At 33.8% G+C, this 14,698-nt stretch overlaps 2 protein-coding genes across 7 annotated transcripts; both read right to left on the bottom strand.

Annotated features, from left to right (window-relative positions):
* Window positions 1-285: 285 nt before the first annotated feature.
* On the bottom strand, window positions 286-10,689 carry LOC116347280 (UPF0518 protein GJ17503). 6 transcript variants are annotated; one of them, XM_031777834.1, is made up of 10 exons: window positions 10,520-10,689; window positions 7,011-7,353; window positions 6,722-6,927; window positions 6,361-6,633; window positions 5,899-6,295; window positions 4,363-4,563; window positions 3,519-4,299; window positions 2,771-3,292; window positions 1,952-1,981; window positions 286-1,236 (listed from the first exon to the last, which is right to left on the bottom strand). In XM_031777834.1, exons 2-10 carry the CDS (start codon window positions 7,167-7,169, stop codon window positions 965-967), a joined length of 2,841 nt encoding a protein of 946 aa, XP_031633694.1. In that variant the 5' UTR covers window positions 7,170-7,353; window positions 10,520-10,689; the 3' UTR covers window positions 286-964. The 6 variants fall into 6 exon arrangements, with proteins under 6 accessions (XP_031633694.1, XP_031633698.1, XP_031633695.1 ...); XM_031777838.1 differs by having other exon boundaries at window positions 4,363-4,536; XM_031777835.1 differs by lacking the exon at window positions 10,520-10,689 and adding an exon at window positions 9,211-9,450.
* A 611-nt stretch (window positions 10,690-11,300) lies between these two features.
* Window positions 11,301-12,782, bottom strand: LOC116347283 (zinc finger protein 320-like). The gene is made up of 2 exons (XM_031777843.1): window positions 12,646-12,782; window positions 11,301-12,260 (listed from the first exon to the last, which is right to left on the bottom strand). The coding sequence occupies exons 1-2, from the start codon at window positions 12,688-12,690 to the stop codon at window positions 11,406-11,408; spliced, it is 900 nt and encodes a 299-aa protein (XP_031633703.1). The 5' UTR covers window positions 12,691-12,782; the 3' UTR covers window positions 11,301-11,405.
* Window positions 12,783-14,698: the final 1,916 nt, after the last annotated feature.

Genomic DNA, 14,698 nt, shown 5'->3' with positions numbered 1-14,698 from the left:
TTTTGGCTGAATTATAATTCAGAACTATAGTTCTGATTTAGATATAGTTATAATTAACCCCGAGCTGTTCTCGATAAGAGATAGGTGTTAGACCACGAAGCGAGTACTTTTGGAGTTCTCTTAGCGTCGATTTGTTCAAATCAAAAGTTCAGTCAAAATAATCCATTTTGAGTCAAAAAATTAAAAATAATTAATTTGTTCTTTTTTAGTTGAAAAAAATCCACCAACGACTTCAATTAAAATCCAATAAATTCTCAACAAAGATGTGAAAAATTTATTTGTTTTTTTTTTATTAATTTTAATGATCATTTGTACATATGTCATAGTAACAAGATTTTTAGGATTTTCATCTTTAATTTTCTCCAAAGCAAAATACATTCTCGTCTTTGCTAATCTTTTTTGCACGTCTTTTCTCTTACAAACTAAATTTTATTATCTCTATAAAACTCTGAACAGGAAAAAAAGAGAATCATAAAAAAACTGGGAGGGCGTGAATATATATTATTTAAAAAAAAAACTGGTTAAAAAGAAGAAACAGAAAAAAATTGCTTAACCGACTAAATAAAGAGCAAAAAAAAACCATACATTGACACTCTGTTCAATTAATTACTAATTATCCATATAAAATATCTCATATGTACATTTGTTGGTGTTGAGTGTTAATGCACACAAAAAACACAGTAAAAATTGCTTAGAGATTTTTCAAATATTTTGAGCACTAATGATATCAACGGCGCCAAATGGTACTCTCTGGCTGGTTCACCGTAATACTAAAATTGAACTATAGATGTGTTTGTCTCGTTCTTTCATTCATGAGTTTTCCCACCATTGTGACATGCACGCCATCTATCGATGGATAGATCAAATGCCATGCAATTAACGTAGTTATTTGTATATTACATAAAAATCTACATAGATTCTGTTTGTGCGTTGAAAATATATGCGTTGGACGTTTGTTTCACGATCAAAAATGATTGATAAAAGTATCGGTTAGGAGAACAATGCTTTGCTCTTGTGAAATTGCAGCCAATTCTTTGAGCCATTCGTCGAGTAGAACAGCACACAGGGCTAGATCACGCATTCGCTTATTGTTGGTGGTGGTAACAGCACCGGTCGATGATGAACATGATATCGCATCGATTGATGAATACGTTGAACTATCATTGGACAGAGAATCATAGGATGCATGAGCCGGTGACGACGGTGACAATTCACGAACAGTCGCATTTGATGAACCTACAAAATTGATGGCAGAGATAATTTTGATAAGTATTGAGGTGGAAATCAACGTTTAATTTACTACTAATGCATGCCAATGAAGGTATATATACAAAAGGGTATGTCGTGGAAAAAGACTCTTTTGTGGGGATTCTTAGGATATTTGTGTGAAAAATTTGAGAAAATTGATAGAAACACAATACTGTGTTAGTTCTGTATCTCTTTTCAAAATACCATAGTTGACATTGGACAAGTAGGTCCTATCTGTCGTACGTTACAACTCGAAACCTTGTCTAAAATCAGTTTTTTTGTAATTCAAGAAAAACCGTATTCAAATAATCATACTTTCTCACACATTGGTTCCATTTCCACGAATATCTCCTTTTTTTCAAATTACGTGATACAATTAAGCTACAGTAAAAAAAATTGTTAAAAATTTCAATTAAAAAAAAAAATGTTCGTCAAAAAGGTCACCGATAAATGTGTGTATCAGTAATGACCTTCTTAATTAATTAAAAGGGAAATAATGAGAATGAACCATGCAAATTGGGTTAGTATACAAAAGCAACGCATGACAATATATAGAGACCAGGTGTTAGATATGATTACATAATAAATAAATAAAAACGGCACATGCAAGGACACTATATAGAAAATACACCGACACCACTTGATAAAAATATACACCATTGAAATAGTATTAACGAGAACAATTAAAGCAAATGATATTTACCGGTGAAGAATTCTAGAATTTGCGACAAACCTGATAAGAATGACAATAGAAAAAATATACGGAAAAAGAAATTTAGATTTTCATGTTGAAGCCAAATTGAATGAAAGCACTGAATATAAATGTATAAAACTGCTTGTAAATGATTTTGACGAAAATAACATTTGCTGATTGAGCCGAAGCCTATAGTGATTTGTGATGGTAATTTGAGCGGGGGGAACCATTAGAATGAAACTAGGACGGTTAGTCACGAATGATATAAATGGCTAATGTTGATGGGTTTTTGTGTTAAAAATAAGCGCAATCGATCGATCGAAGGTTAAACTTAAATTTACGTTGAATAAATCAATTCTGACGTGGGGTTATTTTGTGAAAATTGTACGGTTTGGGGGGAATTATTAAAATTCACTTTTAGATTAAACTTTTTTTGGAGTTTTTTTCTGATTTTTTTTATCATTTGGAAAAGTTTGAATTTTTCAAAAAAAAAATATTTCAAAAAAGTTCGATTTTTTTTTTAAATTAAAAAAAATCCAAAAACAAAGTTCCGGTAGAAAAAATAAAATTCTTAACCCCTGTATTTGTTTGTGGGAGAGAGCTGTGGTGCTCAAAAAGTTGACGGAAACATTCAAAATCGAAGTTAAAATTATGGCAAATTGATGTATGCTTCGTGTTGCCAGAGAATCTATATTTTTGCTGTCATTTGAATGTCTAGATACTAAAAAGCAATCTCATACACACACACACGTCATCTACTTGTTGTTGTTTTTTTCACACTCTTCAATCAATGCAAAACAAAAATGTGTGGTACACGAAAATTCTTACCTCCGCTGCTATTGCTGCTGTTGCTGTGTCCACTTGATGGTCGTCGGAACATCTCTTTGAACGACGTTTTGATACTTTTCCGTCTATTTTCGGTCCGTTTAAATGGATCGTATGAGGAACTGGGCGTGAGTTGTGGTGGTGTTATCGATGATGTATTTATCGCTTGTGGATATTTAACACCATTTGGTCCGGGTGTTTTGGTTATTTCAAACGCATTATTTCGTGCATTCACTAGTCGAAATTCACGTTCGATTAAATTTGTTCGGCCGGCATCAATGTGCTCCAGTGATTCTTCGCACACCGGCAGTTCGGCGTCGATTTGTTGCTTGAGAATTTTCAATACTTGATGCAATGACGGTGTATCTGATGTCACTGGAATATCAGGTCGCAATAATATCGAATGTACCAATGGCAATGGATACCATGCCAAGCGTGATATCAATCCGGTTAAATGGAAATTCACATAAATTCCATTACTGGTAAATGTTTGCAATTTTCGAAGAAGAGCACTTAAGAAGGGACCTACGGAGATTTTTGAAGAGGCGAATATTATTAAAGTGGATTTTTTCTGAAGTATTTTGAGACTTTTTCGACAATAATAAATTTTAATTAAAATATTGTGAAATAAAAAAATAAAAAAAATTTAATTTTTTTTCGATTTTTCCAATTTTTTTACAATAGATATAAATAAATAAAATAAAAATGCCGAAAAAAGTGTCTCATATTTGTAAAATAAAAAAGATCTTACCCAATGATACGGTCCCTTGTGTAAAAAGATCTTCAGTAAAATCTAAGTCAATCACAGGTTCTGGTCGTCTACTCGACAATTTCCACGTTTCATACTTTCGTTTAATGCATCCATCTGCGTCGATATTTTCAAAATTGTTCACTTCAACCGGCGGCGATGATGAAATTGTACTCATTCCATTGGTCGTTGACGTGGATTCATCCTCTTCAAATCGATACCTCAAACTTTCATAACCGCTGCTTTCGCCAAGTGACTGCAAGCTATCCAATTGCTTTGTGCCCTTATCAATGTTCGCATCGATGTTGCTGCCATTCGACTCATATCCGAGTTCGCTCAATAAACTCTTAATAATTTCCAATGAGCGTTCGTTTTTCTTATTCGCCGGATGTTTTTGGTATCGATATGAATTCGACCAATTATTACAAGCCGCTTTACAATGATTAATTCGTTGTCTGGCATCACATAAATATGCATGATAATTTGAATACAATGAATCACCCGAATGCAAACCATAATGATTCCAATTGGCTCCGATTGTTTTGCTAATTGGTTGTATTTGTTGATGTGCCACAGACTCATTTGGTTGGTGCATTATTTCCGGCGACAAATCGAAGAAGAACTCAACAGCCGTCGAATATGGATCGATTTTATTGATTTTATGCCGATGCAATATTGGTATATGACGACCGGGTAATAAATACTTCAACAGCAATTCAAGCATTATATCCTCACAGTATAAACTCAACAGGGTATCGAATAGAGATAACGTCACAATGCACAACTGAAAATAGAAATTCATATTAGCTTTTTATAATATATGTATATTTAAATTTTTTACACTTACTCGATTATCATTCGACAGCAATCGCTCCACTAAAACATCCAAAATTCGTTCGCCATCGAATTTCGTTTCGTCCAGCAAAAATTGCACGAAAATCTTCAACAAAGCCGGTTCGGTGACAGAGCGCAATATCAAATCGAGATAGGCCATTGCCGTTATTTGTGATGCATTGTTTGTCTGGAATTGGTTGGCTCCTTTGAAAATCTGCAATCGGATTTCACTCAGATATGTTAACGCTAAATTCTTGGGCATTTCAAATGAATCGGACTTTTATTTCGGATTTTTAGGAGGTGTGTGTGTGTTTTTTTTCTACTTTGATCCCGATGACATGTGAACAGTGTGCATTGGTTTTTATTAGACATTTGTAAATTTTTGTGTTGCATTTGGTTGGGAATTGTGCGCATAAAACAGGTTTAGACTTGACGTTTATCGAGTTTTTAGTCACTGTTAAGTCTACGAAAGATATTTGAGAAGTAGAGAGTGGGGGAGTGTAAGAGAGAAGAACACAAACCTTCACCATAGTTTTCATTATCTTAAATTACAGTTGATTCTACTATTTGAATACGAAATTTTAGAGTTTAAGGGTAAATGATATTTATAGCAGAATCTTGAGACATTTTTTGAAAATTTTGTTGACGATTATTTAACAATGTTTCATGACAAATTTTCACAATTTTTGAAAAATGAAAAAAAATTATAAAAAAAACTGACGGAACAAAAAAGATTAAATTATGAAATTGATGGAAAAAGAGATATTTTACTCATTTAAATTCGACCCAATCAAAATCCGCTTAAAACTGATAAAAATAATTTGAAGTAAAAAAAAATCTTGAAAAATTTGAAATTTCCAAAGAAAATGTTCGGTTAAAAAATTCAATCAGTTCTCAATGATTTTAAATTTTTTAAACTTATTAAACCAATATTAATTTTCCCATAAAATTAAATGAAAGCATTAAAAATGGTGAAACGGTTTGGCATTAACCTTTAGCATTAGCAAACAAAATGCGAAAAAAAACCCAATTTTCCAAAAAAAAATAGTAAAAATTTGCTTTAGATGAATTAGATTTTATGATATGTAGATAAATGAGTCAATAGAGTAATGAATTACATGCGGACACAAACATTTACAAATGACAACGATAAATTATTTCACGTTGATTCGCTGCATTCGCCTTGCACGAACATCAAGCATATCCTTACAGCACGATGAAAAGCCGACGGCCCAGCAATTTATACATTGACATAAAATACCAAGGAAACCCAAAAGAAGATTGACAGAAGGCAAAATAAAAGGTTACATCCAAATGTATTCATAGCATTTCGAGCGAAATTTGTCTGAATTTTCGATAGCTTCGAAATTAGTACACAGCTAGTGTTACTTTACAAACGAGAGACGAGCAAAATTATGATATTCTTTTTAGATAGAGTGAAAGTAGCCCAAATGCTATGGATACAATTAGAAAATTTGTGTGCAAATGATTGGAAATAAAATTTTAGCCATTGAGAGGTGAAAGGTCCAAGAGTTGTCGATGATTTTACCTGTAACAGAGCCGGTCCAAGAACTGGTACAATGAATCCTTGATACATAAAATCGAGCAATTGTTGTTTAATAAGATCATGAGCAACTTGAACGACGGCATTACAAAATTCAAGGCAATTCATAAACAATGTGAGTTTTGGTATATCGGCCACATCGTCCGGTGTTATTCGATACCAATCACTGTGACCGATATCAAAGCTATTTGGTAGTGAAGAGTATAGGCCACCTAAGCCGGTGACGAGTACAGGACACATTGATGAGTATTTCGCAATATAAGTGCCAACATTTGAGTTTTTTTGCGACAATGACATGCACAACAATAGTGCATCGCGAGCTTGATGGCCAAGCGATCCTTCACTGTGAACGTACGGCAACAACAGTGAAAATATGATGAAACTGAAATATGGAAAAAATGAGAAATTACTAAAAATTATGAAAAAAAAAACTCCAAAAATTCTTACTTAGTTTCATCGCTTCCTTGTTGATGTTGCGACGTTGAGCAAAAGAATAAATCGAGTAAATTAACATTTTGCATTAAGACGACGCATAATTGATTCAGCAAAATAACAAGTCTCTTTTCAACATCGGTTGGATATTTAACGCCCAAACTGGAGGTTAGTACCTTAAGCAATGGTCGTAAAAATGATTCGTGCACTAACAAAAGCTGATGACGAGAATGCGTGACTAACTGTTCATACAATTTCAATTGCTCCAATCGAACGGCATCAGAATATCTACAGAATGAATAAGTAAGCAATTATCAATCACAAATTATGTCATTTCATTGGATAATAGAATTGAATTTTTCATAAAAATGCATACCTTTCAGTTGTTTTGCTCCATTCATAGAGTTTGTCGAGTAGATTTTCGCTAAGCAAATATTCTAGGCAAGGTGATGGTGGTGCTGCTTGTGACGCTGGCGGCGGATACTTATTACAATTGTGCAATTCCAATAGCAAAAGTGTTACCATATGATCTAAATGACTGACCACACCAAGAACATCGTCATGGCTCGTTCCGCTTGAAGTCTGCAAATATGAACGTATTTTTTTTAGTATTTTTGGAATACATTAGACATTTTAGTGAAATATTTCCGACTCTATCTACTTACTTCTGCCCGCAGAATGATTTCATGAATTTGTTGCCAATGTTTGCAGAAACTGTCATAGCATGCCTTTGGATCACATTCCGTATTCGTTGCGTCGATGGATCGGCTACGACTGGTTCGTGTAAAACTCTGTCGCAACGGACTGGGACGTAGCCAACTCATCGTGTACGCATTCGTTTTCGTTGGTACTTATCGTAATTTTCAATGTTTTCCCTATCACCAAGAGAGCAAACAGCCGCTCTCAATTTATCGTTTGGGGTTCCAAAGGTCGACGTCTTTCTTAAATCACATTTAAATCGTGCCAATTCAAAAGAGGGAGAATTTTAACAAAAAATTTGGAGAAAATCTGAAAAGATACAAATTAGAATTTATGGAATTAGTGTATGCAAACAATGGAGAAAATCAGATCAAACATCAAAATCAGACTAAGTCCGAAAAATTGGCTAAACTCAATGAAAGAATATTTGCAAGTATCCAATAAACACTAAATGTGTTGACTCTAATGTTAGACTCAAAATATAACATCACATTCTCACAAATCGGAATAAATAGGACAAATCACTCTTGACGCTGAGTTAAAAGTGGTGCTTTTTACTCATTTCAAATGGCGATGATTAAAATCAAATTTATAACAAGGTGCAAAAATTCAATTCTTGCAAAATTTCGCCTTGGAGATTATTAATTGAAAGGGAAGTCACGCTTCGCTTTAATAAATCACTCTGCATGTCAATGACCACTGAGAACTACACGCTATAAATCAACCGTTCAGTCTTAATCGTGCAAAATATATTCACTTATCAATTAAACAACATTATTTTCGCGATTAAAATTTCATGGATCTTTAAATCTGTAGTTACAGTTTAGTATAAAGAAAAAAAATCTCTACAAAATTGTTGTCAAAATCAACAGCGATGTCGAACCATCCCTATCTACTTTACTTCTGTTACGAATCACTCGTTATTCGTTGTCTATCAGTCTTTGCGCAAAAAAATCTTGTGATTTTTTCGCCAAAAACTACAATAATTTCCATCAAGTAATCAGCGAACTTCCCACGATTATCGGTTGCATCAAAAAGTAAAAGTGGAATGAAGCATTTTCCCATCCGCAAAAAAAACGATGTTGAAAAATCGCAAAATAATTATAGTTGTAATGCTATGTTATGTATGAGCAACACCATCTGACTGTGGGTGCGCATCGGTTATATAGAACTCGATCTCATGTCTAAAATATGCAGATGAATAATTGAAAAATTGCAAAATATGTTGCTCTCGCAATTCATTGCGCCGAAGAAATGATAAAAATGCGCTCGCTATAGCAAAAATCTCTAACCAAAATACACACACACACACGCACACATCGACAAAACAAAAGAAAGAACCGTTTTCAATGTAGTTCAAGATGCTGAATACACAGCAACATGTCGGAAGAAATTCAGTTCACGCACCAACACTTTGTGTACAACGAAACAAATTACACAGTTGGCTGCCACACTTAATTTCCATTCGCATACAATGACTTTGTATGGCTTCTCAATTTCAATTATGATTAGAAAGAGTCTACTATTGTCCCGGAAATTAACTGAACACTAATTTTTGTTACACGAATCGTTCCTTTCACATTCAAGCTAGCATTCAAGAAAATGTAGAACGATGAAGAAAAGAATCACACAATAATAATGCGTAAATAATCGGCGTCGACTGAGTCATGAAACATGGTGGGAACACAACACATCCGAAGATAAGACATTTGCTATTCATATATGCAAATAAAACAAGTCAAGGCAAACCAAACGAGTGGGATTTTGTTTATTTATTTTTCGTTCGTTGATAAAACAAACAACAAGACGACGCCTTTTAAAATGAATGGCCCCAAATAGTTATCACAAAATTTTGAATCGGTTTAAATAATTGCATACATTTGTTTACGACTGTTTTTGTTCTTTTTTACACCATTTTCGGTAATATTTTCACTTTTTAATTGGGGTCTTTGAATTCGCATTCTTTATCAACTTAATGCTCGTTTCAAACAATCGTATACCTGGGAATGCTTTTGAATACTGTTTCGTTTTTTTGGGAACTTTTTGGCTTTGGGGAATTGTTTTCGCGAACTGAATGTCTTTGTGCTTTTAATTTTCAGAAAAAAATTTCAAACTATTTTCTAAAAAAATTGAAGCATTTTCAATTTTTTTTTGTGTTTTTCCAACCTTTGAACACTGTTTTCATCATCGAAGTTCTTTTGTTTCCGATCATTTCTAATCTTCTCTTAAAGATTTCACTTTTTACGTCAAAAACTGTTCGTTAAACTTCATCTTTGAGAAACTTCGAATAAGTCATAGTTTGTGCCATACGAACAAGTCACAGTAGTTTGGCTACGCTTGGATTCTCAACAAAATTGCGACATTCTCTAATAAAAATCCGCTTAAAAAAACACAATTTTACTTTCCACAACGACTATTCCATTTGATCTCTCTCACACACGGCACGATATTACCCCACCGACAGGCCGTAGCATGCAAAATATGAATAATGCGTTCGACAAACTACACATAATAATGAAGAATCGTCAATATTTGCAAAAGTGACCGAAAGCCAAAAGCGTAAACATTGATTAAAACACACCGAATAATTTATGAGAGACGAGGCGCGTGTCATACAGCCAATGGCATTTTAAAATTCATGAGAATAATTGAATAACAGATGAAACGGCACAGCAAAAGTGGCGAGAGCAAGACCGAGAGAACGAGAGAGAGAGTGAGATAGAGATGCAATGAGAGGAAACAAGTGAGTGCGATCATTGAGTTGTTCGCTTGATTTAAGATGTACGAACATGACACGAGTGTATGCCATCCCGTTTGTGTTTTTTTCTGCTGTGCATCATCGTTCAGTCTATCTCATCACAAGGTACCTTCACCACAACGCCAAAGTGGCAACAACAACCATATATTATTAATTGATTTCAATCAACCGATACTGACATACATTTCACTGGCTCCAACCCATACACACATGCACCGTGTGGCATACATGCATTTATGTGTTTGGATATGTCGCGCGCGTTCACTGTCCATTCCTTCTAATCATATTTATATTTGTTCAGTCAAAAAAAACGAATAATGTATTAAAATATAGCGTAGCGAATCGGAATGGCACGGCATTGCACCAGAGAGTGAAACAAACAAAAACTACACACTAGCACATACACATACAAATACATTCGTATACATGGTCCCATTCACTTGCGATGCGAATATCGTATTTCCGATCAAAGACTTTTTTTTATTAAGAAAAAAATTTCTCGGAATGAATTTTCACTTTTTCTTCCGCATTCGACACACACACACAAACATATTCACAACAAAATTGATTCTAATTAAATTCAATTGCGTTGATTTGGTGGAATGTAAATGAGTGGGATTGTCGCCGATCTTGTTTATCTTTTATACCCACAATAAAATACAATACAACTCTAGCTACAAATCGTTCTTTTGCTACGATTGGAAACATTTAACTCACTCTTATCAAATTTCAAAAAAAAATTCTTTTTTATTACAGCCAAACACAAATGATTGCATTTCGTGTGATTTATTTATGAAAAATATGACAGAAAAACACAATGAATTGGCAAATGAATGACTTTTGTTGTAGTTTTGCTTGTGAGTCTATTTCTTTTTCTTCTTTCACTGATGTGTGTTCTTCTTCTTGTGTTGTTTCACATCGACGTCAATGTCTATGTAGTACAACTCCGGACCGGTGGGAGGCGCACACAATCGATGAAGAGAACATTCATTCGAATTGTATCGGCAATGAAACATTTTCAAATTTTACCGCTTCATTTCAGATTTTTACCTGTTTTTTTGCTATCAGCCGGTGAATGACAATGCATTTAATGCAATTCTGTGAATAGCTGCAGCGCAGCTATTGAGAAGTGCAAATTTATGAAAAGAAGTACAGGATTTAATTAAATTAAGTGTTGAAAAGCAAATACCTTCTTTTTTCTCTTTTTCTCTCTACTTTTTTAATGAGAGAAGTCGGCCACGCCCCTTTCGTTCAATTCCAAAAAATCGGAAAAATTGAGCGTTTATTACCTTTACATTTATGTGGTACAGTCAAAATATTTAAAAAAATATAAAGCAAAATGTAATTTGGTCTTTTTTTCGTGTAAATCGAAGGAATTTTTCTTGGCTACTGTTTCATCAGGCAGTTGAACTGGCATCTAAATGGCAATAAAGAGTTATATAAAAAAAGTAAAAAAAAAGTTACAAAATTTAAAAAAAAAAATAATAGTTCGTTATTGTTCTGCTGTAGGTACTTCTCCATCGTAGTGGATGCGTTTATTCAGTTTATAAGCAAACGAAAAATATAATAATCAGTTCATCAAAATTGGAATTTTTGTCAATTTCTAAGTGGTGATCCCGTATATAGCATTGTTAGTGTCGATTTTTGCACTTTTTGTCGCTGTCCTTTCGCTCTCATCCCTCGATACTTGTTGCACCGAATCAAACGTGGTTTCGAATATCTCTTGCATCTGTTTATTGTCTTCGTTTCCAAGTCCCTGACCACATGTTCCATAGCTGGACGTCAGTGACTGTACATGAACTTCTAAATGACTGTCTAAACTATATTTGTTAGCAAATTTTTTTTGACAAATTTCGCATTCAAATGTCATTACACAGCTATGATGGTCGGACAAATTTCTTTCGTTTGAAAATTTTTCGTCACATATTTTGCATTTTGGAGCATCTTTTGTATCTACTAACCCCATTCGGTGGAGTCGTTTATGTTTTTTCAAATGAACAGTCGTATAAAAACCCCTTTGACATAAATCACATTTGAAACGTCGACCCAAGTGGATTCGAGCATGTTTTTCGAAATGACCTTTATGCAATGTAACATATTCACATGAAAAACATTTATGTTTTTTTCGTCTATTTTCAGGTGTTTGATCGATTTTCGTCACTGCTGTCTTCTCAATCTCTTTGCGATCGTCGTCTGAATTCCCATCACTTCGTATTTCATATGAGAATTCATTGGTGTTGCATATCTTCTTTAAACATTCGCTATCGTTGTCGGTTTGCATCTTAATGTTGTCTGAATTTCGATTCAAATACAGTTGCGCATCACTTTTGTTTTCCGAATTTGTTTTATCATTTGCATGATCAACCCAGGGACGGAAAAAATTAAACGACGATGGTGGTGGTGCACATTTGATGGCATCCCTTTGACGGGAAACTATTCTAAAAGTTGCCTTTGGTATCTAAAGAAGAGAATGAGCAGAAATCAATATAATGAGAGAACGTAATAATCAAGAAGGTATATCATTTTCAAAGTACAGCTACAACTAACACAGTGACACTGTCGTACGATACATTCGCAAATGCAACAACAGCACAATACTGTGACGCAAGCAACTGAACTGTATTAAACTGTATAGATATTATTGGTTGCACAATTCACCATCTTTCAGTTCAAGAAATGGAATTTAATTTTTGAAATTAAATCGCATCTGTATTTTTCACTTTCTATGTAATCTAATGGACTTCAAATATTGATTAAACGATTAACTGCCAGAAGAATCGAAATACTTTATATACAGATGGATATTTGAATTTTGTTAACAAATAATAAAAAAGTTTGCTCACCTTTTCCACAAATTTGCGGTGGTCGCAAATCGATTGGAAATTCATTGCGGTACAAAGTGTGTCTCCGTATACGGCGAATAGTGATTGTCTACTTGTGGTTCGTGCTCGTTTGCTGTCCGAAATAAATCAACTTGATGCAATATGACGTTTCGAAATTGACGTGTCAATATGAAGTTGGCAGCATTCAATTAATATTACATTTGGACCAATCAAATTTGTTTTCGTCTTTTTTAGTTTTTTGAACTAAACCAGTTTGAAATGTTTTGAACTTTTTATAATAAAAAGTAAACAAAAAAAAAGAACATGCATCTATTTCAATGCATGGCTGTACGTTTACAATGTACATTCAGAAATCGAATAGAACTTCTACGCCATTCGTTAATTTGTTTTTTGTTCGGTTATTTTCGAATCATGTGTCTAAACTCTAGAATTATTAGAATTGAATCTAATGAATTTAGCACTTTTTTCTTTTTTCTGACATTTTACGTTCATTCGTATGAATTGTGTGGGGTTGGTCGATCATTCGTAGAAAATGAAATGTTCGCCGAACAGGTTCATGGATTGCAAATCTGTCTATCTAATATCTGAAAATAATCTTAATAATACTGTCAAGCCTACGGTTGATAATACTTTCTGTTTGAGTGAGGACTAATGACAACATATATCCCTGTCGCTGGTAGTCGTTACTATTTGTTCAAAGTCCATGGTTCTTTCATTGTTTGACATTGGTATGTTTTTGTCACCTTTTGGTGACATTCAATGTTAGTTGCCTTCAGACTGTTGACTACATATCATCACATTAGAAACACCGCAATTTTAAACTTGAATTTTTAAAGTGAGTTTTAATTTTACCATTAAAAGTGTACTTTTTAAGACATCATCGAAAATGGAGACCACAAAAGAAAATCAACATGAAGAAAAAACAATCTGGGGAAAAAGAAAGAGTAAACGACTTGAGATTCAACGAATTAAACGACAGAATTTAGAAAATCACGACCAATTAACCGAAGAAAAAAAAATTACTGACGTCAATTTCGATTGTCTCGAACATATTTTTATGTATTTGGATTTGAAAGATCTACTGAATGTAGCTGATTCCAACAAATATTTGAGAAGTGTTTCTAAATGCACATTGGTACGAGAATATAAATTTGGTTCACATCTTTATATTTCTATGGAGCCTGCTATCACCATCTCAGATCTCTATTCGGAATTTAGTTTTTTGGATGTAAAAACCTGCTTTCAGTTTGTACGCTATCTTGGACACTTGATAAGGAACATGAATATTAAAGCCGATCCGAAAATCGTTCCAACTTTGTCGAGTGTTCATGAGTGTTTTTTAAATTACTTAAATGAATACTGTATTAATGTGTGGGAAATCAATATTAGAGAAATAACAATTTTGAATAAATTCCAAAAACCATTTTCAAAGGTTCAACACGTTTATTTGAAGTATTGTAGCTTGGGACCAAACAGTATCGATTGGCTTTTTCCAAATATAAATTCATTACGTTACAATAGCAAAGGTAATATTATGGATATCGACAAACCTATGCCAAAATTAATGGAACTGACAATTGAAGTTTCACATGGAAGACTCATCGATTCATGCAAAAAATCCATTGAGACAGCCTGCCGATTGAATCCACAATTGAAATATTTCGAAGTGTACTTGTGGTCAGGATTGAATATGCAGTTGTTTGCAAACTTAAGCAAGTATTTACAATCAGTTGCAAGACTCAAAATAAATGTCATGTCCAAGGAAGAATTAAGCTACGAAGGGGATACGATTCATTTTAAAAGTTTGAATGAATTCGAGATTAATGTGTATCTAGGGGCAGATGAATTATTTCCCAAAATTCCATTTTCATTCGATCGACTGAAAAGTTTACGGATGTTCGCAATTTGTGAATACAGCGATGAATTCTTCAAATTCGTCAGCAAATGTCCAACAATTGATACTCTATCACTTGGGACTCGTAGTCTGTACAATATGTACATAAGTAACGAAAATATAAAGAAAATTGCAAGCGTATTACCAGCATTAGAGACA

This window comes from Contarinia nasturtii, unplaced genomic scaffold (genome assembly GCF_009176525.2).
Source record: "Contarinia nasturtii isolate CC-2019 unplaced genomic scaffold, AAFC_CNas_1.1 Cnas_scaffold_1768, whole genome shotgun sequence".
Lineage (NCBI taxonomy): Eukaryota > Metazoa > Arthropoda > Insecta > Diptera > Cecidomyiidae > Contarinia > Contarinia nasturtii.
The sequence above is the reverse complement of the archived record's forward strand: the minus strand, read 5'-3'. Positions and strand labels throughout refer to the sequence as shown.

Bases quoted from the DNA above. Each gene is read 5' to 3' on its own strand.
- LOC116347283 (XM_031777843.1), bottom strand. From the start codon at position 12,690: ATGAATTTCCAATCGATTTGCGACCACCGCAAATTTGTGGAAAAG. The intron at 12,261-12,645 runs GTGAGCAAACTT...TCTCTTCTTTAG, and splicing joins ACCGCAAATTTGTGGAAAAG to ATACCAAAGGCAACTTTTAG.
- LOC116347280 (XM_031777834.1), bottom strand. From the start codon at position 7,169: ATGAGTTGGCTACGTCCCAGTCCGTTGCGACAGAGTTTTACACGAACC. The intron at 6,296-6,360 runs GTAAGAATTTTT...TCCATATTTCAG, and splicing joins CAAGGAAGCGATGAAACTAA to TTTCATCATATTTTCACTGT. The intron at 3,293-3,518 runs GTAAGATCTTTT...AAATCTCCGTAG, and splicing joins ACAAGGGACCGTATCATTGG to GTCCCTTCTTAAGTGCTCTT.